We start from the raw sequence: 27,757 nt of genomic DNA, 5'->3' as shown, positions 1-27,757 counted from the left end.
CTTGATGCCGCCCTTGCTAAAGTGTTTTCTCATGATTTTCACTTCACTCATCTCATTATTGATTAATTAGTCCTTCTCTCTCGTTTCTCACCGCACCTGCTCCTAGATCTCTACTAATCACCCCTTTGCGTATATTCAGCCCTTTGTTCCCAGCTTTCATCGTGAAGTCTTGTCGTCAGTATTGTCACATTTCTGAGCCTAATCTTGTTTTCTCGTGTACCAGTCCCGTTTTTGTCTCTCGATTCCCGATTCTTGGATTTTCCTGACCAGCCTGATCGCCCGATCTCTTGAACCAGGAGTTTAGCTTAGCCCTTGTTGTTCCCATTTGCTGGCATTCGATCCTTGCCCGACCTGACTTGTCCAATGTGCTCTGCACCTGGGTTCACCACACCCGGCGATCCCCGTTCTTACAACTGGACACTAGCCTAAGATTACATATTCACTGATGTCTAATATGAAAGTTCTCTGTAATAACTCTGAAATTGCATTCTCTTTTGTTCCAATGTGTATATATGTATGTTTTTTCAGACCTGTACTGACAAGTTCAAATGTATACCTTTTATTTAATGATTTATTTACATATTTCCTAAAAGTGAGTTAGAAACAATTAAGAAATTGAAACTAGACCAATGAATAGGTTTACATTAAAACAGTACAGTAGAAATCCTGTATATTTTTACTCCGTACTCTTTGTGCTGATCATTGTTAAAATTAGTCCAGGGCTGGGAAGGTCTTCATTCTAAGCCTTTCCACCTCTGCTCGGAGGATGGCAACCTCCTGAGCTTGTGCTTTGGCCAGGTCCACCAGTCTTTTTCTCTGGAGGATGTCTTTGTACCGTTCCTCTGCACTGCTCTCCTGATTCTGCTCCACCGCTGGTGACAGAAAATGCAAAGTCATTCACAGTAAACGTGGGCACGTCACAACACGAGTCAGAAAGGCTCGTAGGCAGAACACCATTGCTGTCCTCATCACCATAGAATAGGTTGAAAAATCTGTCCCTTTCTATGCTTTTCTTGGTGCCATACATTAATCCCTTGCCAACCGTGGGTTTCCTTAATGACATTTCAAGTATCCACACAGACTGTTTTGGCTACCACAGTGTACAGTTTTGTGTATTCGTGAGATCGGCAAGGGATTATTATAGCTCAAAAGTCCCCAATCCTGGTCCTGGAGGAGTCCCTACCCTGCCGGGTTTTGTTCCAACCGTGCTCTCAATTAATTAATTGAACCCTTAATTGAATTAATAATTTCCTAAATCAGAGCCTTTTAATTATTTAAAAAAGCAGGGGTTTTACATTAACTTTATAATTGTATAGAGAACTTAATAAAGAACCAACTCTTTTACTGCACAATTTAAAAAGTAAAATCTAAGCAGATTGTTACTTGGATTAGGGGTCAATTAAGTTATTGAAAGGTTGGTTGGAACAAAACCCAGCAAGGTAAGATAGTCCTCCAGGACCTGGGTTGGGGACCCTTATGTAGTATTCTAAAAGATGTACTGGGTAAGTTCAGAAGATCATGTGACAAAGGCAGAAGGAGAATGGTATTAAACTCTAATAACTGCAATGTCTAATCAACTGCAATGCACAGTCTGATGGGCATTGTATTTCAGAGTAGGCTAACCGTTGAGGGTCTGTCACAATAAACTATTGGCTCACCTATGGCATCACAGATGTGTCGCTTCTCTGCCACAGAGATCATCATATTCTGCAGCTGTTGATCCAGGGTGGCACTGTCCTGGGCCTTCTGTGCCGTCTGTCTGATCAGCTGCTGAACTGATTTCTTGACCTTATTCACCTTCTTTTTGTGGATCTAGGAGGTAGCAGGTGACTTGATAAACTGTCTAACATTCACATTCGCTAAATTAAGGATCAGATTAAAGTAGGGTCTGACTGGAGATTTTAACAAGGATGATTTATCCCTTTTTATTGACTAAATACTTTCACAGTATTTCCAGTGCCAAGAGAAATAGCTTGAAACATTGTGATTGTAAAGGTTAATACAGATTTGTTACAAACATTATATGGAAATGTTTAGGCACAAATCATTGTAAGTGATGGAAAGATGACATTTCTCTATAAATCAAGTTGAGGACCATTGACGATTCTTACAACATACATATTGGCACTTACCTTTTCTTGCATGGAAAGTGTCTTCTTCATATTAGAAATCTGCTTGGACAGATTGTTATCATAATCCGTCTCGCTCAAGTACTGAAAAAGAACAAAGCGTTTCATGACTTAATTCAAATGGCCAGCCAGGTGCACACACATTGCTATTTCAATCCCGTGTCTCCCAGACATGTCTGTTTTAATTCACTTCAACCCACAAGTGTGAGGGATCAATGCTGTTGCGACTGATGTACCTGGTCTCACGATTACTGTACTGACTGCAGTGGCGCAACAAGGCTAATCAAATGCCATCCAGTCCAGTGCACAGCTTATCACTAGTCAGTGAGGTAGGGCAGTTATAGTTATACAGCAATGTGTAGCCTAAGCCTGCAACTTTATCTTATCTTCCACCTGAAAGTCCTCAGTGTGCAGTTGCCAATTATACCAGCAGTCTAGTGAAGGTCAGCTACACGTAACGTACTGCCTGCATCTCTCTGGAGACCCGCATCATCTGAATATCCCGAATTTTGTGGTTTAGATCATCTGTCTGCATTTGCATCTTCTTCTGTTGCCACTCCTTATGGGCGATGTCCTTGTGGATGTCTTTAGTTTTCACCATGCTGGAAATCTTCTGCTTCCCTAAAGCCTGAGTGAGGAAGCAGATTCATGACACACCAACGTCTTAAGACTTGAAGGGGGCCAGCACTTCATACAAAGCAGATTATTCTAACATATCAGGACTGTTCAGTAAATACCTTGTTTTATCATTATGGAATTCGGTAACCATGAAGATGAAAATTGTATCACTTTAACGAGACTATATTTTCTTCTCAAATAACCCTATTTTGGTGGAGTTGGAGGAGTTAAAACATTCTGACAGGGATTGTTTCAGAGTGGTTCTAAAGCACTGCTTGATCTTAACACAGTTTGCTGAACTTACAACACTTGCTATTCCATGAAATATCTTCCACCCATCTGACTAGCAGCACAGTAATTTAGTTCCAATGTGCCCCTACCTTAATCGTCCTATTAAGATCTTCTACTACACTCCTGTCGATTAGTACACAGTTGGAGTAGTCAGGAATGAAGTTCCCAGTCTGGACTTCCACCTGCCCTTGTTTCATGAAGAGATGAACAACAGGATCTGCCTGGAATTTAATTATATTTTCTCGTATCCTGTGTGGAAATACATGATAATTGTTTAGCAGGCAACAGTTCAAATATTGTCATTCCCTAAATACAAAAACCTTCTTGTTAATGTACATGTCATGCTATCTTAAGGAAAAGCCTTGAATCACATGTCTATCCCTCAGTTTTTAGGATGATAAAACTATTATTGTAGGAAGGAAAAAACTGCCCTCATAACCTAAGGTTCAGTGGTTTGCAGTCACTAAATGCTGCTAGCATAAGATCCTCCGAAGATCATTTAATATACAGTGTGTATTCTGCACAGTATATTTGATTATTTTGTAAAATGTGTTTCAGCACGTCTGGTTAATACAGTTATTCAATGATATCTGATTTGCTGTATTTAATTTCTCACCCATTGAGCTCATCAGTGAGGTTCTGAATCTCCTTTCTGGCACTGTCATCCTCCTCTGTTCTCCTCTGTAGAAAAGCCTGCATTTCAGCAAGTGTCAGCGCTTTCTGTTGAACCTGTAAGTGCAGCACAATTAGAACAAATCTGAATAATTTCAGCAATTACATCTCAAATACATTTTTATCTGGTGTTAGATGTATCATAATTATTCGTCAAAAATAATTTGGGGGTTTACAGCCAATAAAGTCATGATCAGTTCAAGCTTTCAGGACGAGATTCTTTGTAATCAGGGTCTTTTGAGAACTGAGCTGCATCAAACAAGAACAAGTCTGGCAGCTGTATTTACTTTCTCATACATGGTCATGTTTTAAAGTTACAGTTGTTGCTAAAAGTGTTGAAGCCTGTGCAATAATCTGTGCATTTCTCAGTACTCCAGGCACTAAGATGAGCAGGCTTGGCCGATCAACATGATGGATCTTCACTGGGAAGTGTAAGGGCCTGCCGTGGCACCTAGCTCTCAGAGCCCCGGGCCATGTGGGACTCACTTGATGTTCGCTCTCAACCTTGGCTCTCCTGGCCAGACAGAAGCGCTCCCACACAGCCAGGTCCACGCCCTGTGGAATGTTTTCAGGGACGTCCAATTCCTCCATGGCTCTCATCAGCTGAGACAGGCCTTCATCCGGTGCTGTTGCGGACCCTGCACGGTCTTTGAAAGGACTGCTGTTTTCTGTCCTCATTTTCTGCACCCTGTCAAAGAGCATCAGCTGAAATGGTTTCTTTCTTTCATATTCTACCAGCCTCGTCTAGCTATCCATAATGGCCCAAAAACACAGAGAGTAGAAGCAGGGTCGTGGAACGGCATATGCCCTCTGGCATGTCTTACTGTCAACTTTTGAGTCATACACCCCTTTTAACACTTTGTGGATGACATTGTGGCTTCATAGTTGGTCTCAAGCAATCAGCACTAACTAAGGATTAAAATACAGCTCCCAGTCATGCACTGGAAAATAGCATCTCATTGTTATTCATCATGTTCCTCTTCCTCTGTGACATGTTAATCACCTGATTTTACCTGGGTCGGCGCTTAAAAAGTTTGTACAGGTCTTCTACTACATGGCCAGGGACATCAAAGAAGTCCTTTCTGAAACCACGGTCACGCAGCTGAGTGGGAGTAAAAATAAAAATAATTAAATTCATTTGAAAAAGTAAAAGCTTTCATTAACATGATCAATAATGTGAAAGTCTATGGGAATTTGACACAAGCTTTGGGAAAAAGGGTTTTTTATACATTGTACACCTGCAATAAACTCACTTTGTCTTCTGCAACAGTGTTATCATAGGTCTCTCTGAAGGCATCAACATCTTCTTTGTGCTTCTTTAAGTCCTCTGCAATGTCTTGCTGTGAACAACAGGGAAATCAGTTTCATTATGACTCGATGTCATATTCTCCAAAAATAAAACATAACAATGCAATGTTATTGTAATTGCAGTATTGTCTTTGCGGAGTGATGATCAGTACAGCCCCAGTCTTCAAATTACACAACTGGCGGCAAATATGATCCGTGATCAAATGCAATCCCCTGAATAAAACCTTTATTGGATATGAAGTGTCTATATTATACAGCTCTGGAAAAACTTAAGAGACCACTGCAAAATAATCAGTTTATCTGGTTTTACTATTTATAGCTATGTGTATGTTTGGGTGAAATTAACATTTTTGTTTTATTCTATAAACTACTGACAACATTTCTCCCAGATTCCAAATATAAATATTGTCATTTAGAGCATTAATTTGCAGAAAATGACAACTGGTCAAAATAACAAAAGATGCAGTGTTGTCAGACCTCAAATAATGCAAAGAAAATAAGTTCATATTCATTTTTAAACAACACAATACTAATGTTTTAATTTAGGAAGAGTTCAGCAATCATTATTTGGAAGAATAACCCTGATTTTTAATCACAGCTTTCATGCATCTTGGCATGCTCTCCACCAGTCTTTCACATTGATGTTGGGTGACTTTATGCCACTCCTGGCGCAAAAATTCAAGCAGCTCAGCTTTGTTTGATGACTTGTGACTATCCATCATCCTCTTGATCACATTCCAGAGGTTTTCAATGGGGTTCAGGTCTGGAGATGACAGGGTCTTGATGTGGTGGTCCTCCATCCACACATTGATTGACCTGGCTGTGTGGCATGGAGCATTGTCCTGTTGGAAAAAACATTCCTCAGAGTTGGGGAACATTGTCAGAGCAGAAGGAAGCAAGTTTTCTTCCAGAACAACCTTGTACGTGGCTTGATTCATGCGTCCTTCACAAAGACAAATCAAAGACAAAGCACCCCAAGATCATCACCGATCCTCCACCAAATTTTACAGTGGGTGTGAGACACTGTGGCTTGTAGGCCTCTCCAGGTCTCCGTCTAACCATTAGACAACCAGGTGTTGTGCAAAGCTAATAATTGGACTCATCAGAGAAGACGACTTTACTCCAGTGCTTTACGGTCCAATCCTTATGGTCTTTTGCAAACCTCAGCCTAGCTCTTCTTTGCTTCTCATTGATGAGAACTTTTTTCTAGCTTTGCACGACTTCAGGCCTGCCCCAAGGAGCCTGTTTCGAACCGTCCTCGCCATGCACTTCACCCCAGCTGCCGTTTGCCATTTTTTTTGTAGGTCAATTGATGTCATCCTACGGTTGTTGAGTGACATTCGAATGAGTTGGCAGTCATCCTAGTCAGTGCAGAGTCGTTTTCACTTTCTGCCGGTCTGTAGCTTTGTTGTCCCCAATGTCTTCTGCTTGACCTTGTTCTTATGAACCGCCGTCTTTGAAATTTTAAGGATGGAAGCCACCCGATGCTCACTATATCCCTCTGCCAGTAAAGCCAGAATTGAACCTTTCTTTCCTCACTCAAAACTTTCCTTTTCAACTCTTTTGGCATGGTCATTAGTAGGGCTGCACAATTAATCGAATATTGATCTCGATTACGATTTTGGCTTCCCACAATTAAATGAACATGATCGACTGCAATATTGACGTTTAAAATGCGTGCTCCGGCTCATAGAAAACTCCGCCGCATATCAAATCAAGCGCTTCATAAACTTACAGCCAGCCACGAGGGGGCGATTTGGCTGCGCGCGCACCCTCCAGCGACAGCCTGTGTAACAATTTCCTGGCTGTTGCGGCTGCAGTCCAGAGTACAAGAGTAATATACAACAGATGTAGTGACCTGAGGGGTGTACTACGAAGCGAGGTAACTGGCTTATCCAGGTAAGTTCAGGAGTAACTTTGCGAGGTCGGTTGCAACTTCCCGGTTAACCTGCACTACGAAGGTGGATCAGTTTTACCCGAGGTCTGCTGTCATGGCAGTATACGCGCATCTCTACACTGCTCCAGCAGGGCATGTTCGTGGTTAACTCGGGTGTTACCCTGTATAAGCACCGCCTCTCCGCCACAGTCTTGTCGGGACCCAGTCGACATTGGGCCCGGGCTGTGAGAGGCTCACTCCGCAGGGCGAGGGTGTGTAGAGACCGGGCAGCTCCTCCAGCTCAACCCGATGATGCTCTCTATGAAAGATAGTGATTCTCATCTGAGGGAATTCAGTGTCTTTGCCGCTTCTAGGGCCAGACGTCTCAATGCCACTTGCTACAGTGATGCCCTCACTGTTGAACAGTCTTGCTGTGCGGTATTTTGCCAGCGAACACTTCATGTATCCCATCAGTGATGCTGAACCTCTGAGCAGCAATACTGTGTGCTGTGCAGCTTGCAAGGTGGCACTTGCTCTCACTGAACTGCTGGATGCATTTGTTGTGTTCCCTGGCCATTTAAGCCTTCTAAAGATCAAAGATAAAAATACTTGTTCTATTTTAATAAGCATAGGCTGGGCCTATATACAAACATCACGAGGGTGATTGGTGCAATTGACTGTACGCATTTCCCCATTAGAGCACCCCTGGGAGAACATGAGGGGGATTATGTGAATAGGAAGTCATTTCACAGCATCAGTGTTCAGGTATTGATCTGACATGTAGGCTAGCCTACATTATTTTTTCCTTAAAACTTCTACTTATATTCAAGACAATTAAAGACACATTAGGTGGTGAACCACGACCAAGAGTGGATTCCCGAAATATGCGTGAATCATGCCCTCCTCCAGTTTTCACTATCTCTGCCTTTTTCTGTTTGCTGTGAACACATGAATAGGCTATTATAAGTGTAGGCTACACACCACATCTGAACTGTGAATTAATGACAAGTATTATTAATACACACCACTTGATAGAATATTTTTATATTTCATCCGGACTTGTTGCAGGTGCTCGTTCCACTGGGGCTGCAACTGAAATGATTGTTAGAATGAAGTTATTCTTAACACAATAGCATTAAATTCATACAGGCAGCCCTACAGCCCAAGGTGCTTTAGTAGATCTTAATTCATTAACAGTGAGTAGCAGGTCAATTTCAGAGATGTAGCCCATGTGTAGACTATGATAGAATTATCCTAAGTGTTTTCACATATTTAGATTTTACGTGTCCTTACATCTCAATCATATTACAAATAAAAGAAGAATCCGTAAGACAAAACAGAGAACATATGACAAGAATACTATTCTTACGAATTGACTCTGTCAGCAATGCGCTGCCAACAGGCCTCCCTGGCATTTCTTTAATCCCTCATATCTGACATTATCAGCTGCATTATTCCGGGGACAGTCCAGCGCACAGACACTGCGCACACTGCAGACACTGCAATCAGCTTGTCAACCCTGACTTTCCTTGAAAACCCCGAGTTAACTCTGAGTAGGTTAAACTCCCTTCATAGTACACCCCTCTGCTTCACTCGTCATTCAGACTGATGTTTCTTGCCAAAAACCTGTAAACACTATGTTATTGCCTTTTCTGCATAGGCCTGAATTGTTTTCATTTGGTTGCATTCTGTGACGGCATATTTATTTTTAGTTAGCCTATATTTTGGGTACAATTTTATTTATATTTCACTGCTAGGAGATGATGCACTTTGAGGACCAGTCTTATTTTGATGTACAACATGGAATTGAAAGCAATGGTCTGTTTATTTAAATGTGAAAGTGCAATAAAAATATCTTGTCCCTAAAATCAATGAATAATCATGCTAAATAATCGTGATCTTAATATTGATCAAAATAATCGTGATTATCATTTTGGCCATAATCGTGCAGCCCTAGTCATTAGTTATTTTTTTATTCCAATTACATTTGAGGTACTACTAGAACTATTTTTGCCATCCAGCTGGTCCTATTGCAAGAGGATAGTGATAACCACAGCAGTGTTTTTTATACTTTTCCTCATTAAATAAGATTTGGTTCAGGTGATCACCTAATCAGTACCTCATTCGGTAGAATGAGGTGTGCCTGTGTTGGAATTCAACAGACGCTGGAATGGAATGGCTGCCATAAATGTAGAGATACTGATTTAAGAAAAACTTGCAGTGGTCTCTTAATTTTTTCCAGAGCTCTATAATGTAGGTGTTATCCAAGCTTGTTCTTAGTGGCACTTCCATAAATCCACTAGAGCTTTTGTACAGCATGTAGCTCTTTAATCTTGCCACCCCCGTGTGTAATTAAAAACATTCTTATCAACAACGCTGTTTGGTATTTTATACAGCTGAATTAATAGTATTGACTTGAGGTAAATAACTGCAGTAAGTGTAAATACGTTAGGTGTTCTGTGAAAGAAACAGCTACCTTTATCTTCCTGGTTTGTTCAAGTTTGTGGTTAAGTTGTTTCTCTCTGATTACCAGCTTTTCCTCCATATCAGTGGAGTAAACCAGGTTCGCAATTTTGAGCTCCTCCTGAAAATGGAAGCAGAAGTGTGATTAAAAAAAAGAAATACAGGGCGCATATGCATAAATCATCTCAGAATTACTCCAAGGAATCATGCTAAAAGTTCGTTTAGGAGTAAGATTACTCCTCGCTCAGAGTAGGAGGTAGAAGTCAGTCATAAAGTCTGTTATACCTACTTTTAGCTGGGAGTAGGATCCAATCCTAGGAAAAACTAGCATATTTTCACAAGTGTAAGTTAAAATATGTCTCACTGTGATGTATTTTCTTCATTTTGGAAAAACAAAAAACGCAATATCACATGTAGACAAGCAGAGCCAAAAGACAACTATACAAATATTGCTAAGCTAACTCAGCCTTTTATTTCTTTATAATTTGACACAAAATAATAAGTGTTTCCTCCGTATTCCTTCATTACAAGGACGTCAAGGTGCTACATGGAATTAAATATACATCAAACATCTTAAAATTGAACACTATTTATGCTTCCGTTGCACATATGAAATTGTCCACAAGTGGAAAAACTGGAGTACATTCATGAAGGGTTTTACAGAAACATTCAGTATTTCAGAAACATTTTCTGTATTGAATAAAATACAAATTAAAGTTAACATGCATTCATTACCACGCATACAGTTTATTATGATTATGCTTTGTATGACTGGAACATTTTTCATTCATTTTGCAGCTTATTTTTACTAACATTTTTGTAATACAAATAGTCGGATATAAAATCGGTGTAATGTAAAACCCTTGATGGATACAGCCTAGCATTGATTATGAATAGATTAGGCTAGCACTGATTATAAATGTGGCTTTTGGGGGTATTTGTCGTGCAGTAGTGGGGAAATCAATAAATTATCTTGGGTGCTGTTAATGCCATTATGATCTGATGGGAATTCCTACTTATTGAAGGCTGTGATGATGGTCCCAAATCACCACTGCTATATTGTTGCATTTTCCCTGTGGCCAGACAACGCAACATTGTCACCACCTTTATCTCTGCTGACAGTGCTGCATTTCTGACAGTGGTGGAAGAAACTGCATTTCTGACTTGTTCAGTAACAAACAATATTCAATTTCTGTCCAATCTATATTGTCGCAATAACTCCTCATCATCACACCGCTGTTACACATCTTTCCTTTCACGGAAGCTGCGCTGACGATGTATTCTCATTGCTGCTGTCTGCCAACTCCTAACTAGTTAGGGGACCTCATGAGGTCTCCTAAATATTGGTCGAGTTAGGAGTACTTTTAATTCTAAAGACTCTATATGAATAGCTTTTACTCCTAAGAGTAAAAGTAGGACCAAATTGACATCACTTGCAGATATTTCAGGCACTTATGACCGATTTATCACTCTCAGATGCTTTATGAATACATGCACAGATCTAAGGTAGAAAAATGTAACATTCATCACGTAGCTGCTTTTCTGGTCATCTTGATTGCCCTTGTTTTCTCGTATGATTGTTCTTTATTTTACAAGTATTAAAGTTGACATTAATAACAGGAATATCAATCTGAAGGCTGCCATGTTCTAAATGTATGCATCATATAGCCATAATGCTACAGTTTTAAAAGTATGCAAGCACAAAACCCCATTGACTTTCTATTGAATTATGGCTGCATATGGCAGTTAAAAGCAAGACCCCAGCCTTTAAAATCTCAAAAAGTACTTCAACAAGAATCCACTAAATAAGAATGCTAAGATATGTAGAAATGTACCAACCACCAACCCATTGATCGGTACAGTTAGAAATTAGTTATGTTAATTTTGTATCATACTATTTTGAGAACATGCCACAGGATGAAGAACATACATGTGTAAGATATGATATTGTACCATTCAAGCTGCTCTCCCTCTCCCTGCCACCCTGGACTGTAATCACTGACACTATTAGATATTGCCAGCCCAGGGAGGGTCCAAAGGGGTGCGTTTCTTGATGGGATTTCGGGGTGGGGTTAAGAGGATAATGACCAGGAAAGAGAGAGTTAGGCAGGAGTGTGAGGTTACAGATCATGACTGAGGAAGTGATACACGATTAGCGCGGGTCACGTCTGTGTACAAATAAAGGGAAATAAAAAGTACTTAAGAATAATGTGATCTCAACCTCGTTATTACCTGGACAACCAAGATGCTTCAATATAATAACAGATAGATTCCCTGACAACAATGTGAAGGTGTCCATGTTTTTGGTGCTCTTTGCGGTTAACCATCTTGTAAAACAGCTATGTAGCAATATAGAGAAACTAGAGTAGGAAGATTAGAGTATATTCTTTCACCTGACAGATCGCCTTTTCATATTGCAGTTTTCTCTCAGCAAGCCGGTCTAGGGTTTCATCAAAGGCCTGGGTTGCATCCTTAATGGAGGTCTGCAGTTTCTTCAGTTCTGCTTCTAGTGCCTTTACCAAAGTTAAAAGTCAAACCAGAAACACACAGTCAGTAAAGAGATTTCAACCACAGCAATCATTTATTCGCTCTTTTAATGAACATGGTGTGCCATTCTAAAATTCTGACACTGTATAATCCCAAATGTCTGGCAAAATTATGGTTGGTATAAATGTCACCATTTGCTGGCATAAATCAATGGTATGAACACTATTAGTTCAGTACAGGTAATTCTTTCACCAGAAACGTTTGTCTGATTGTTTTGAAAACAGGATTTCAGGCAAGATTAAGCTGGAGAAACACCTGTAGTGAAAGACCCTTTAAAGGAATCAGAGCTACAAGCTGATGAACACAACATCAAGCCCACCCCCCCCCCCAAAAAAAAGCGATCCACTGAAAACATATCAGAAACTGATCAGATTCAATAACATGCTTTGGTCAGTAGTGCCCTATCATGTCCAGAGTCTGGTGCTTAAATGATTAGACGTCACCCAAGAGAAGTAAACAAGTGGGGCGTCAACCAATGGGTTCAATGTTCATATTTCAAAAGATAACATCTCTAAGACACAGCCCTAAGGCATAATTAGTGTTAGAAACTGTTAGTTTACTACCTTTCTGTATTTTTCCTGTTCCTCTTTCAGCTCCTTCACTTTCTTTTCATACTCTTTAAAACCCTTCTTCTCCTCCTCGGTCCACTGCACCTCTGGTTTGGACATGAACTCGGGCTGTGGAATCTCCTGAAGGCATCACAACCGAGACCAGGGAGTCAGTGTAGACAAATATAGATTACACCTATAACCATGGGGTTTTCTTCTGCTTATAATTACACAAGATAAACTAGTAAAAAGACTTGGTTTGCTTTCATTATACAGCAACAGATGGGAGCAAAACTGTTTATACCTGATCCAATACACACAATCCAACAGCACTGAAATGTAGCTCTCTAGTTAAGAGTTTAAAAACCATCTTGATGCATAATACATGATTGACAATAACCCAGTCTCTGCAGCTCCTCACCGTTTTCAAAATATCCTCTTTCTTCAGGTCTAGTACTCCCCCCATCATGTCATCAAGGGCGTTCTCTCTGGCATTAACACCCTGCCGAGAGAGGGGGGTTTCAGGGTACTGTTGCACTACCGGCTTGGCCATTTGAAACAACATTCTTTAGGCTGAAGTGAATGTATGATGCTAGGGAAGACTGCTTTTCAAATTTGGGGAATTTAAAATGTATCTTTGTTTTTCCAAAATGAAAGATTGAATATTATCTTGTGTTTTATAATAAATGATGATCATCTCAGCATGACTCTTAGAAAGCGCAAATAAACAGTACATTAACAGGATCCATATTTAGATGAACAATAACTGGGAGCACTGGGAGTATTTCACATGAATTCCAGTTCTTCCTCATACTCCAAAGTTTTCATCAGATGTTTTTCTCATGCTTATGACAATTTTATACCACCTTGACCACCCACACTAATCTTCCGCTGCACACTGTATACTGTACACTTATCTTTCTCATGCATATTTGGCTTTGCTATTCTTCTGCCAACCCAACTGTACACTCCAACACAAGTTTAATTTTCAAATTTCTCTCTCACATGTTACCTTGGCAGCCAGTCTTCTTTGTTCTTCAGTCTTGGCTAGTTCCTCTGCTTTCAACTTCTGTTCTGGGGTGTGGCATTTTTCAACTTTAATCTGGAAATACAATGACAGTGAAACTCAATACTTTTAAACACTATAAATCACTTTTATATCTTAAACCTTGCAGCAAAGTCAACTTTTTATGAATGTATTTATGTTTCAGCAGAATTCAATTGATTCATGTTATGGTCACTAAGACTGACTGTAATGAGTTGACTTTAACCACGCTCAATTTTCAACTTCATTATTATTCTGTAAAACTGTGACCTAAGTTTCAGATCATGTGCCTAATGCTGTGTGATTGTGGTAGTTATAGAAATATATAAAAACAGAACAGTTCAAATGAGTGTATACTACCACATGAGGTGTTGTGCACATAAGAACATAAGGTACATAAGGTAACCAATGAACGGGGAACATATGTTTTGGGGTTAGCAGTAACTAATCAACCTTCTGCTTTCTCTAAACAGGCCATTATGCTGCTTGCCTACTCAAGTGGCCATTTCATTCTTCTTGATTTTCTGTCAGCTCTAATCCCAAAAGCGTGATATCACAGCCAACACCCAACATCACAGCAAGTGGTTCCTACCTCCGAGTCGTCCACAGTGAATAACCTCTCTGGCCTCTCGTTGACAGACAGCGTTGGCTCCCACAGCATCTCCTTCAGGCCCAAGTCACCCATGATTTCCACAATCCTCCTGTTCTTCTCCTTCACACGGTTCATCTCCTCCTCCTTCTGCTTATACACTGCGTCAAACTCCTCATTGAAGGCCATTTTAACATTGTGGATAACATCCTGGGTGGACAAACATTTCAACATACAAACAGAACATTGTTTACCTTTATTCAGGGTTTAGTGGTTATTTAAATTACCAACTCCACACTTCAAAAACAACTTGACTGTTTCATCCTCGTCTCCCCTTTTTTGTGAGCAAAGTCAGTCTGTTCAGATTTTGCTTTCTTTGAATTTAAACAATATATTAAAATGTGTCTGCAATTCATGATAATTGACTGTTGTATTATTGAAAGTGTTCCCACTTTTTTAAATGTAGAAATTGTTACACATTAGGTTGGACTAAGCCATTGAATTGAGCAGCAGCAATGGCCTGTTTAAATATTAGCTCATGCAATATATGAACCTCTGACATCTAAATATTGATGATTTGTGCAATTTCCACTGGACCTGGACAAGAAATGAAAAAAAATGAATATGAAACTGACTGACATGTGTTGTGCCGAATTTTGCCTGGTAATGAATGGGGCAGATTAAATTCATCTTGTTTTGTTATGCCACAGTAGGCTGTGCTTCACTGCTATATCAGAAAACCTCTCGGACCTGACAGGAAGCCGGCTGTCAATGCTGTACCTGCAACAGGATGATCTGGTTGATCTTCTGCTCCCTGGTGTGCAGCTCAAACTGATTGTACAGGTCAGGGCTGAGGACACCACATTGAGCACTCAGACTGCCCATGAGAGCTGGGCTCTCTGCCTCTTCACCCCCCTCATCTTCATCCTTCTGAGGTGCAGTCTTGGACTCGTCCTCCACAATCTGCAGAGGGGTTTGTAGGAGGACATCAGAGGATGTCTAGCCCTGTCAGTTGCTCTAATCTTTTCAGAATTTAAAAGATCTAGATGTGCACCTTCCAATGTCCTCCTGATTGACATGTATGTTTACACTAGAGGAGCAACACCCTAGGAAAGGTTGTCATCATTTCACTTTGGCACATACTAATGACTTTACTTACAGAACTGCTTTGAAAACTGAATAGAATAGAGTGGAAAGAAGGACTAATTAACTCCAACCATCTACACAGGGTCATAGACATGCAACAGTGTTGTAAATTCAGCCAGCTATACAGTGCGAAATTGTTGAAGAGGGCGGGAATTACACTGAGATCTGCCTGTTCAATCCTCCGCAGTGTTTTCACTCTCTCCAGCTCCTCCATCTCTCTCTGGGTGCGCTCCTTCATGGGGTAGTTCTTCACCTCATCTTCTTGGTGAAAAGCCTGAAAGAGGGTACAGGGTTACACCAGATTATTCCCAACCTCTTCATACCACTTATTCATACACATCTAGATGTATCCCTGATCTGCTCAACATCAGCCCAGTTTAGATCTCAGGATTATTACATTTTTTGATTAAACTTAACTTAAAGCACAACCATTAACTTTTAAAATGTATCTAGGATTAACATTGACATGTGTGAAATTGTTTAAAGCCTTTATCACAATGTTGTGGATGTGGAGATTGGCTGCTCCCCTTTGATTCTTGTTGCATATAGTGTTGGCCTGGTTACCTTGATTGCTCGCCCTTTGACCTTCATGGAGTCCCAGCATTCCCTTTTGATGACGTCATACTCGTAGCAATACGCCTCGATCTGTAGCTCCATCTCATTACGGACCTTACAGACACAGAAATGCACCAATGAAAATAGGAGACAGGTCAAGGCCCATCTTTCACATTGCTTTGATGTTAGCAAATGCAAGAACACCATCCACACTTACCATTCACATACATAACTCTGCATCACAGTTACCACAGTGGGAAGGTGAGCAATACTGTATGTATCTGAGTATGGAAAATATTGTATCTGGAAGATATTAAGATACTTAATGCATATGCTGTATAATACTATTTTAGACAATAATTTGAGTTTCTTTCCCGTTACCCTGGCGACTTCGTCTTCAATCTTAGCTTCCATCCTTTTGTGTTCTTCGATGTCCAGGTTAAACTCCCATAGCTGCAGCTTCTCATTCTCAGGCAAAGTGTTGTTCTCATTCATCATGTCCTGGATCTATAACCAGAGCCTCACAGTCACTGGCCTGCTCTCCGACAGCTGGACAAAGCCACTGCACACACATTTCTCTACCACTAGACAATTGGGCAGACTTGTTTATCATGTCAAGAAATTCACGGGATTATGAAACTGTGATGAATTGTTTGTGATGTTTTGCACTTAACGGGTTGTGTTGCTTACGGTTTTGCGCAGTTGCTTGATATCGTTCCTCATGGTTTGTCTCTCTTCCGCAAACTGCTTTTTCTCCTCATTGACTGCCTGTACAAATGTTAAAAACATATCAAACATTTGAGCAGAGTAGTGATCAGCAAGGGTGAGGAGTTCAGACACCAGGAGGAGTGAGGAGTTCCAGAAATTCAATCATTTTTGCATTGATCATATGCCCTGAAAGAGTTTCATAATCCTGAGGAAACTACAAGTTACATGGCTGTATTTTTCTAGTCTCCTCCTACAGCAGTTTAACAAAAAAAAATCTGCTCATGATTTGGAGTGATGTTGCAACCATAATGCCCCTGTAGACATTTGCTTTCTTGGCCAAATTCATCAGAAAAACACCTTCATGTCAAATACTAAAGTGGCATGCTAGATAAATCAGTGTAGCTTCACATGTTGGCCACACAATAAAGGAACTACTGTTACAAAATAATGGTCTATACATTTGTAAATACATTGTTTAATCCCCCAGATCTTCAAGCATGTACTAAAACTTGAGATTATTAGTTTTAGATATTAAGGGATGAAACGTTATGTTCCACACATTCAATAGGATTAAATTAAATACATTTAAAGACAGAATATTTTGCTTATTGCATTAAGGCCTGTAGTGCATTTAACTTTTACCCCACCCTAGCAATAATAATAATAATAATAATAATAATAATAATAATAATAATAATAATAATAGCAACACACACAAATTTAGTTTAAAAAAAACAACAATCATGGTGATTTATTTAAGCATGTGAGGAGAGAAATACCATGCAATCAAGTAGTCAATTTGGTAAATGTAAAGAATCAAGAAAATAAAACTGTCATGAAAAGTCATGAAAAGTAAATAAATGGCCAACTGGCCCTATAGGTTGAATCCCTTGTTTTTATAGTTAGTGCACTTTAAAAAAAAATGGTGGAGATCTCGAAATAATAATATTAATGGGGAAAAAACGAAAAAAAAAAACAGTCCAAACTGTCCTCTTTGGCCTCGCTGCTGAGGGCTTAATCGAATTGCACTGCAGAAAAAAAAACCTCGTCACCTCGGTTAACACAGTTCAGTGAGGACTTATTCAATCAGACGAAAACATAATTGAAGTAATTAAAAAAACACAGTCCCGCCAGCTGACAAACGTAACTAAATATATAAGCCCGCCCCAACCACAAACTCACGCCACCTCCTCACGACACAGCCAGCGGGTCCGAGTTATTGTCAGCCGCTCGTCCGGACTCGGGCCGGTCAGCGGCAGCAGGCCTGATGATGGATCGTACCTTCGCCATGTCGGTCCTTCCTTCCTCTCGACGATTTTGGCTCACACTAATACAATTTACGCGACGAATGAAAAACAATAACAGAAATTGGGACCGATGTTAACAAAGATAAACTCGTTAGTCTCCGTACGCAATGCACTACAACAAACTGATCGACGTCTCAATACCAACTACACTCCGAACTGACCCCCGATTGTTTGGGGCATCACGTTTTATTAGATACCCGTTGGCAACGGTTGTTGGGGCGTAGGGGACCCGAATATTGATTGGACGATATACACAAGAAAACAATCTACAAGACGTGATTGGTCAGATCCAAAAATTGGGGGAGGAGGCAAAATAGACGTTAAAGGCGTTGCCAGTCCAACGGTTAAAGAGCGGTTAATTTGTTTAGTTCTTAAAAAAAAAAAAAACGGACACTGTACATGCCCAGGAGGGTGGGTTTACATCTCAGACAGCATACATATGTACACAGAAGCAATACAACAGATAGTTGTCAACAAAAGCACATTTTACAGGGTGTTACATACGTTTAAATAACAGAAAAACATATAATAAATACACTATTTCATTATTAAAAATAAATATAACTGAATAATTAAAGATTTTTGTTGTATCTAAATTTAAACTAACATCCAAAGTAACAAATAACACGAGATTTAGTCTACTCCTAATAGTTGGCATTGTGGATGTTAGTTGGTTGCTCTATGATGTTTAAATACATCTTTATTTATTATACTATACACCAATCAGCCATAACATTATGACCACCTGCCTAATATTGTGTAGGTCCCCCTTTTGCTGCCAAAACAGCCCTGACCTGTCGAGGCATGGACTCCACTAGACCTCTGAAGGTGTGCTGTGGTATCTGGCACCAAGACGTTAGCAGCAGATCCTTTAAGTCCTGTAAGTTGCGAGGTGGGGCCTCCATGGATCGGACTTGTTTGTCCAGCACATCCCACAGATGCTCGATTGGATTGAGATCTGGGGAATTTGGAGGCCAAGTCAACACCTTGAACTCGTGATTCATCAGACCAGGTCACCTTCTTCCATTGCTCCGTGGTCCAGTTCTGATGCTCACGTGCCCATTGTAGGCACTTTCGGCAGTGGACAGGGGTCAGCATGGGCACCCTGACTGGTCTGCAGCTACACAGCCCCATACGCAACAAACTGCGATGCACTGTGTGTTCTGACACCTTTCTATCAGAACCAGCATTCACTTTTTCAGCAATTTGAGCTACAGTAGCTCGTCTGTTGGATCGGACCACACGGGCCAGCCTTCGCTCCCCACGTGCATCAATGAGCCTTGGCCGCCCATGACCCTGTTGCCGGTTCACCGCTTTTCCTTCCTTGGACCACTTTTGATAGGTACTGACCACTGCAGACCAGGAACACCCCATAAGAGCTGCAGTTTTGGAGATGCTCTGACCCAGTCGTCTAGCCATCACAATTTGGCCCTTGTCAAAGTCGCTCAGATCCTTACACTTGCCTATTTTTCCTGCTTCTAACACATCAACTTTGAGGAAAAAATATTCACTTGCTGCCTAATATATCCCACCCACTGACAGGTGCCATGATAATGAGATTATCAGTGTTATTCACTTCACCTGTCAGTGGTCATAATGTTATGGCTGATCGTGTATAATGAACAGCTGTAGCTTTATATAACACAAAGCAAACATAGTGCTAGGGCCGGTTGCATAAACATAGACGCTCAGTTAAGACCGTTGCATAAAATTTCCTTAGACTGATCTTGTTAACATTTTTCATTTTATTTTCATTTTGAGTGCGTTAGTGCAAGTTTCAGAAAATGTCACCAAAAGTATATATTTCTCTGCATTATATTTCAATAACTAGCATAGATTTTCAGTTAACTGGAATCATCGCTGTCTTAGAGAAGCGTCCGCCATATTTTCTTTTTTCTTCAACTGTCTTAAAGTTCTCAGAATTAATTGCGTGATTGACTAAGTAAGACCAGTCTAAGACCAGTCTAAGGAAAGACTGTTATATGCAATGGTCTTAACGGAGTGTCTATCATTAGTAGGATTTAAAATTACAGTAAGATTTAGTCTATGTTTATTTTATTATTCGAGACCTCTAAAAGATTACACAAGAAGCACAAAGAAGTGTAAAGGGACTAAAGAGGTGCTCACCTCCTCCAGCCTCTGTTCAAGCCAGGTGCCATTTGCAGGTGTGGCCGGGGGCAGGCTGGAGCAGCTCTCGTCCTGATCAGACAGCTCCACACTGCGTCTCTGGTCACAAGCCTAGGCCATGACAGAGGCACAATCAAGGTGGACTGATATAACAGCTGGACTCCTCAATGCAATACACCTGTAAGGGCTGCACAGACTGCTTATTCCGGGGCCCTACACAGTGCTGGGTATAATACTTTGTAGTGGCAGTAGTGGCACTCTTTGGGATTACAGTCCGTTCTTTGCCTAGAGTTTTTTTAGAAAGTCCAAGGAATTGAGTTTACTGGGACGCCTTTTTCAGGGAGTCGTCAAGGTCTCTCCTTCCATGACTAGGCAGGCCAAACTGCTCATCTTGGATTTTCTACTAGAGGTTGGGCTATTTAAGATGGAAATTTAGCCACAACAAAGACTGCCTTAACAAGTGGCTGTATTTTACTTGAAAATTGTGACTTCTGTCACACTCTTAAGGATCAGAACTTGATACATGAGGAAGCAGGATACTCCATTGTGTACAATGTCTGTAGGGAATGAGAGCTCTTATTCTAAGATTGGTCATCTTACAGGCACCTACAGGCAAAGAACACAATTTCTACATCCTCCTCTTCCTGCTGCTCCCACAGAGCTGATCCAGGGGGAGTCTGGGAAGGAGCGGCCCACTCCGGCAGCTCTCGAAGCGCAGCGGTCTCTGTGAGCACTGAAGTCCCCAGCAGCCCTTCCACACTCTGCCCATAATCACTGGCTATACTTGCTTTAGTCATCGCACCCGTCTTAAACCTGAATGAAACAGATAGATACATATGAAAGATAAAACTTTCCTACATCTGTCTTCAAATCACACTTTTATATAGCACGTTTTTATTTGTCCTCCTTTTCAATGAAAATATATAAAATATACAACATTACCTACCTACCGGAACTGCACACACACCAAAGCCCCGTCCCGGAGGCCGGTGGTGAGGAGGGTCTGGCTGTCCAGGGAGAAGGCCAGCGCCACAGGCCCACTCAACCGGCTGGAATGGCTCTGCAGCTGGAGGACTTTCTCCTGTTTACACACACACAAGGGCAGGAAAGTTACAGCACAGCGCAGGAAACTCCACGTCACCCTTTAAATGACTGAGAAGCCTACTAATACATCTGAAAAGACCTGTTATTATCATAAGAACATAGGAAAGTTTACAAATGAGATGAGACAATTCAACCCATTATGCTCGTTTGGTGTCCATTAATAACTAAGTGATACAATGATCCTATCCAGTCTGTTTTTAAATGTTCCCAATTTGTCAGCTTAAACCACATCAATGGGGAGTTTGTTCCAGATTGTAACAACTCTCTGTGTGAAGACATGTCTCCTGTTTCCTGTCTTGAATGCCTTGAAGCCCAATTTCCATTTGTGTCCCCAGGTCCGTGTATCCCTGCTAATCTGGAAAAGCTCCACTGGGTTGATGTGGTCCATGCCCTTCTTGATTTAGAAGACTTGAATCAAGTTCCCATGTATTCTTCGCTGTTCCAGGGTGAAAAGGTTAAGTTCTCTCGGCCTCTCCAAGAAGGACATTCCCTTCAAACCTGGAATTAGTTTGGTTGCTCTCCTCTGAACTGCCTCTAGAGCAGCAATATCTTTCTTGAAGTGTGGAGCCCAGAACTGTACACAGTATTCCAGATGAGGTCTAACTAGTACATTGTACTTAACATTACTTCCCTTGTTTTAAATTGACAATATACCCTAGCATTTTGTTTGCCTTTTTTATTGCTTCCCCACATTGTTGGGATGGGGAAAGTGAGTCCACATAGACTACTAGGTCTCTCTCATGCGTTACTTCTTCTAGTTCTATTCCTCCCCATAGTGTAATTATGGTGGACATTTTTATTACCCACATGTAATACCTTGTCCACACTTGTCCACATTGAATTTCATCTACCAGGTGTCGGCCCACACCTGAATATTATCTAGGTCCCTTTGAATAACCTGTGCTGCCGGGATTGTATCTGCTGAGCCACCTATTTTAGTATCATCTGCAAATTTGACAAGTTTGCTAACTATCCCAGAGTCCAGATCATTAATATAGATTAGAAAAAACAAAGGCCCTAATACTGATCCCTGTGGAACTCCACGAAGAACCTCACTCCAGTTAGAAGCAACTCCTCTAATCAACACCCTCTGCTTCCTATACATCAACCAGTTCATAATTCATCTACTTACATTAGGATCAATCTTTGGTGCAGAAACCATATGAAGTGTATCAAATCATATCCTTTCATGTGAACTACAGCTGCAGTTGCATGTTCAAGAAATTTTAATAAATTAGTAAGACATGATCTGCCTCATCTAAACCCATGCTGACTATCTCCAAGAATATGGTTTTCATTAAGATGCTCCTCTATTTTCTGTCTAATCATTTTTTCCAACATTTTACAAGTAATGCAGGTGAGACTGACTGGTCTGTAATTTCCTGAATCAGTTTTGTCCCCTTTCTTGTAGATAGGTATGTCATTATCAGTTTTCCAGTCAGTTGGCACATCCCCTGTTCTAAGTGTCATTTGGAATATTTCAGTTAATGGTCTATAAATAATGTCCCTCATTTCTTTAAGTACTGTTGTAAATATACCATCTGGCCCAGGTGATTTGTTTGCTTTTAATTCTGCTAGTCCCTTTAGTACCTCCCTCCTCATTTATCCTGATCTCTCTTAGAGTTTGACTGGACTGGTTGTTAGCCTGTGGCATGTTATTTGTGTTTTCTTTTGAAAACACCTCTGTGAAATACTCATTTAGAACATCTGCAACATCTTGTTTGTTTTTTATCCTTTACCCATTTCACTTCCTCCTTTATTGACCTCTTGCTGCTATAGTATTGAAAAGAGATTTTAGCTCCAAGAGCTATGTTTCTTTCTATTTCACTCTTTGCTTTCCTGATCCCTCATTTAAGATCTCTTTGTAGTTCTATATATTCTTTGTATTTTGTTTTGTCTCCATCCCTTTTGTATGCGCTATACAACACTTTCATTCCCAGTCTATGTTTGAGAAATTGAAATCCCCAATTATAACAGCCACATCATTGCTATATGCAGTTCTGATTACATTGTACAATGCAACATCTATCTGAATATCTGAATTGGGTGCTCTGTAACACACTCCTACCACTAATCCTCCAGGTCTTTTATTCAAAAGTTTAACCGACAATAATTCTGTTTCGTTAGTAGGATCTAATTTGAGTTCTTCTGCCTCAATGTCATTTCTGATATATAATGCTACCCCATCACCTCTTTGATTATGCCTGTCTCTCCTAAACTGTGTGTATCCTTTCAACTTGTATTCATCACCATCATTTTCTGTAAGCCATGTGTTACTCCTACAATGTCATAGTCACACACCAGCACTGTGGCTTCCTTGTTCCTTATACTCCTGGCATTGAGGTACAATAGCAACTGAAGACACACTGTGTTACCCATATGTAATTTATCTGTTGTCTTTGTATACTCTACCAGTCAAAAATTTTAGAACTCAATTTTCAAGGTTCGTGTTTCATTGCAGCTCCATGAATGCAAAACCGATCCATCCAAGGTAAATGTGAACGTATCCATGTGATACCAGCATGATAATAAGCATTCTGCACTGATGAGACCAATTTCAGTCTGTATCTTTATTACTGGATTTAATAGTAAGAAATGCAGTTATAAAGCAGCAGATAAAAACTTTCTTTATAGGAAGAGCATTTGAAATCTGAGCTGTATTGTGTCAGTGAGATATATCCCCTGTACCTTTCAATAGCTGGGCCTGCAGCATGAATATCTCCAGGCAGCTCCCTTCTTTCACACAGTTTTCTTTGTTCCCTGCAGACAGCACCAGCACGTTCACCTGTTTGCTATCCTTGTTGTAAAGAGAAGATAGATCCACAACAGAACCTGCAGCCTCTGAAGAAATAAAAGGTTGCCGTGTTATTTCATATTGTGCAATACATCATCTCTGCTTCATGACATAAGCAAAGGTTGTAAAATATGATATAATATGTGATAATACGTTGTAAGGAAAATGTTGACTATCTAATAAGGGGATATCTTTTTACTCAAACAGTCCAACTCCTTTTGTATTCTTGCGGTCACCTTTGGGAATTCAATTAGTACATAAACATACCTGTGTATCTAATAACCTCAAACATTTTGGATGGTCTGGCGTCCAGAACAAACACATGCGAGTCTGAAGCTTCGCTGATGAGGAAACTTCCTCCTTGGTCATACCTAAAAAAAAAAGGTACTAAAGGTACTAATCCTACAAAATGTTTTGTTTTGTTTTGTTGTATTGTATTATCTAGGGGACATACACAATAAAGTACAATATGAGGCTTTTTCTGTAAGATTTGAATGCATATACATATAAATACATATGTTCAAATACATATATATTTATTTGCAACTTTTACTTCAAATGGATGAGATTACACACAGTAGCATTGTCTGAATAAGAGCTCTGGACAGTGTAATGGGAACAGAGAACTCTGAGACAGCACACAAAGCAGGATGAGCGATATAGCCGAGAGAACAAAGAGGTTAACAAGCATTCCCAGAAGGCGTGTGGGACCCACAGCCAAGAGGGAGGTAAGACTCACTGGAGATGCTCCACAGGCACTCTGTAGAGGTGAACCCTGTGAACCGGGCACGGCAGCTCCTTCTGGGTCAGGTCTATGAAGTAGATGTGTCCAGAGGCGGTCCCCACAGACACACACTCTGCAGTTGGGCAGCATGCCGGGCTGGTCGCCTACATTCAGAGACCGACAGTACAGAACAACAAGGTAAGACACCAGACTCAGAATCAAGCAGATTCAACAAAAAACGTCTCAGCTGTGATTTTCATAAAAAAAGATTTGTATTATACAATAATATCAAATTAATGAATACATATACACTCCCCTAAAGGATTATTAGGAACACCTGTTCAATTTCTCATTAATGCAATTATCTAACCAACCAATCACATGGCAGTTGCTTCAATGCATTTAGGGGTGTGGTCCTGGTCAAGACAATCTCCTGAACTACAAACTGAATGTCTGAATGGGAAAGAAAGGTGATTTAAGCAATTTTGAGCGTGGCATGGTTGTTGGTGCCAGACGGGCTGGTCTGAGTATTTCACAATCTGCTCAGTTACTGGGATTTTCACGCACAACCATTTCTAGGGTTTACAAAGAATGGTGTGAAAAGGGAAAAACATCCAGTATGCGGCAGTCCTGTGGGCGAAAATGCCTTGTTGATGCTAGAGGTCAGAGGAGAATGGGCCGACTGATTCAAGCTGATAGAACAGCAACTTTGACTGAAATAACCACTCTTTACAACCGAGGTATGCAGCAAAGCATTTGTGAAGCCACAACACGTACAACCTTGAGGCGGATGGGCTACAACAGCAGAAGACCCCACCGGGTACCACTCATCTCCACTACAAATAGGAAAAAGAGGCTACAATTTGCACAAGCTCACCAAAATTGGACAGTTGAAGACTGGAAAAATGTTGCCTGGTCTGAGTCAGAGTCAGAATTTGGCATAAGCAGAATGAGAACATGGATCCATCATGCCTTGTTACCACTGTGCAGGCTGGTGGTGGTGGTGTAATGGTGTGGGGGATGTTTTCTTGGCACACTTTAGGCCCCTTAGTGCCAATTGGGCATCGTTTAAATGCCACGGCCTACCTGAGCATTGTTTCTGACCATGTCCATCCCTTTATGACCACCATGTACCCATCCTCTGATGGCTACTTCCAGCAGGATAATGCACCATGTCACAAAGGTCCAATCATTTCAAATTGGTTTCTTGAACATGACAATGAGTTCACTGTACTAAACTGGCCCCCACAGTCACCAGATCTCAACCCAATAGAGCATCTTTGGGATGTGGTGGAACGGGAGCTTTGTGCCCTGGATGTGCATCCCACAAATCTCCATCAACTGCAAGATGCTATCCTATCAATATGGGCCAACATTTCTAAAGAATGCTTTCAGCACCTTGTTGAATCAATGCCACGTAGAATTAAGGCAGTTCTGAAGGCGAAAGGGGGTCAAACACAGTATTAGTATGGTGTTCCTAATAATCCTTTAGGTGAGTGTATATATTTCACTGATTTCTCCATGCAAACAGATTCATCCTATATGTTTCCTGATCTTTCAACCACAACGTTTAGAGCCCCCATGGAGTGATGAATGCAGTGAGGTGTCTGGAACCTTCAGCCATGAAACCTTGATGATAGGCTTTACCCTGGTCCAGGATACTGAACCAGTTATACCCACCCAGGGTGCCAGTCAGGTCCTGGATCTGGGGCAGTGGATGTCGGTCAGGCACGGTTTTTTGGTTTAGCAGCCGGTAGTCTATGCATAGCCAGAGAGTTCCGTCTTTCTTCCGCACTCACACAACTGGGTGTTGAGTATGGTGACTTGGATTTGACAATCCATCCTTTTTTGAGCTCTCTTAAAGGGAGTGCTCCTAATCTCAGCTCGTTACCTGTATAAAAGACACCTGTCCACAGAAGCAATCAATCAATCAGATTCCAAACTCTCCACCATGGCCAAGACCAAAGAGCTGTCCAAGGATGTCAGGGACAAGATTGTAGACCTACACAAGGCTGGAATGGGCTACAAGACCATCGCCAAGCAGCTTGGTGAGAAGGTGACAACAGTTGGTGCGATTATTCGCAAATGGAAGAAACACAAAATAACTGTCAGTCTCCCTCGGTCTGGGACTCCATGCAAGATCTCACCTCGTGGAGTTTCAATGATCATGAGAACGGTGAGGAATCAGCCCAGAACTACACGGGAGGATCTTGTTAATGATCTCAAGGCAGCTGGGACCATAGTCACCAAGAAAACAATTGGTAACACACTACGCCGTGAAGGACTGAAATCCTGCAGCGCCCGCAAGGTCCCCCTGCTCAAGAAAGCACATGTACAGGCCCGTCTGAAGTTTGCCAATGAACATCTGAATGATTCAGAGGAGAACTGGGTGAAAGTGTTGTGGTCAGATGTGACCAAAATCGAGCTCTTTGGCATCAACTCGCCGTGTTTGGAGGAGGAGGAATGACCCCAAGAACACCATCCCCACCGTCAAACATGGAGGTGGAAACATTATGCTTTGGGGGTGTTTTTCTGCTAAGGGGACAGGACAACTGCACCGCATCAAAGGGACGATGGACGGGGCCATGTACCGTCAAATCTTGGGTGAGAACCTCCTTCCCTCAGCCAGGGCATTGAAAATGGGTCGTGGATGGGTATTCCAGCATGGATCTGCAAAGAGGAGTGGGACAAACCTGGTGGCCAACTACAAGAAACGTCTGACCTCTGTGATTGCCAACAAGGGTTTTGCCACCAAGTACTAAGTCAAAGGGGTCAAATACTTATTTCCCTCATTAACATGCAAATCAATTTATAACTTTTTTGAAATGCGTTTTTCTGGATTTTTTTGTTGTTATCTGTCTCTCACTGTTAAAATACACATACCATTAAAATTATAGACTGATCATTTCTTTGTCAGTGGGCAAACGTACAAAATCAGCAGGGGATCAAATACTTTTTTCCCTCACTGTATATAAATTAATTTTTCCACACAATACCGTCATTAAGGAAAAGTCAACGGTATGGTATTGTCCTGCACCAGATGGAACCCAGGGCCCACTGCACCAGCGTAAGGTATGATGATGGGTCTGAGGATTTCATCACAGTACCTAACAGCAGTCAGGGTACTGTTGGCTAGCACGTGGAGGTCTGTGAGACCCTCCAAGGATATGCCTCCCCAGACCATCACTGACCGCCAAACCAGTCAT

At 41.0% G+C, this 27,757-nt stretch overlaps 1 protein-coding gene across 1 annotated transcript; it reads right to left on the bottom strand.

Moving 5' to 3' along the window:
* Positions 1–536: 536 nt before the first annotated feature.
* LOC136716273 (cilia- and flagella-associated protein 43) lies at positions 537–27,757 on the bottom strand. The gene is made up of 29 exons (XM_066693872.1): positions 27,743–27,757; positions 24,567–24,715; positions 24,095–24,198; positions 23,722–23,874; positions 23,317–23,441; positions 20,880–21,010; positions 20,540–20,742; positions 19,930–20,089; positions 17,777–17,822; positions 16,478–16,555; positions 16,169–16,294; positions 15,797–15,901; positions 15,390–15,506; positions 14,867–15,049; positions 14,090–14,296; positions 13,465–13,554; positions 12,874–12,954; positions 12,468–12,593; positions 11,751–11,870; positions 9,371–9,478; positions 4,964–5,050; positions 4,724–4,812; positions 4,197–4,398; positions 3,655–3,767; positions 3,128–3,287; positions 2,593–2,757; positions 2,133–2,213; positions 1,659–1,812; positions 537–872 (listed from the first exon to the last, which is right to left on the bottom strand). Exons 1-29 carry the CDS (start codon positions 27,755–27,757, stop codon positions 712–714), a joined length of 3,639 nt encoding a protein of 1,212 aa, XP_066549969.1. The 3' UTR covers positions 537–711.

Source organism: Amia ocellicauda, chromosome 20 (genome assembly GCF_036373705.1).
Source record: "Amia ocellicauda isolate fAmiCal2 chromosome 20, fAmiCal2.hap1, whole genome shotgun sequence".
NCBI classification, from domain to species: Eukaryota; Metazoa; Chordata; class Actinopteri; order Amiiformes; family Amiidae; genus Amia; species Amia ocellicauda.
Note: the sequence above shows the minus strand (reverse complement) of the source record. Positions and strands in the feature narration are given on the sequence as shown.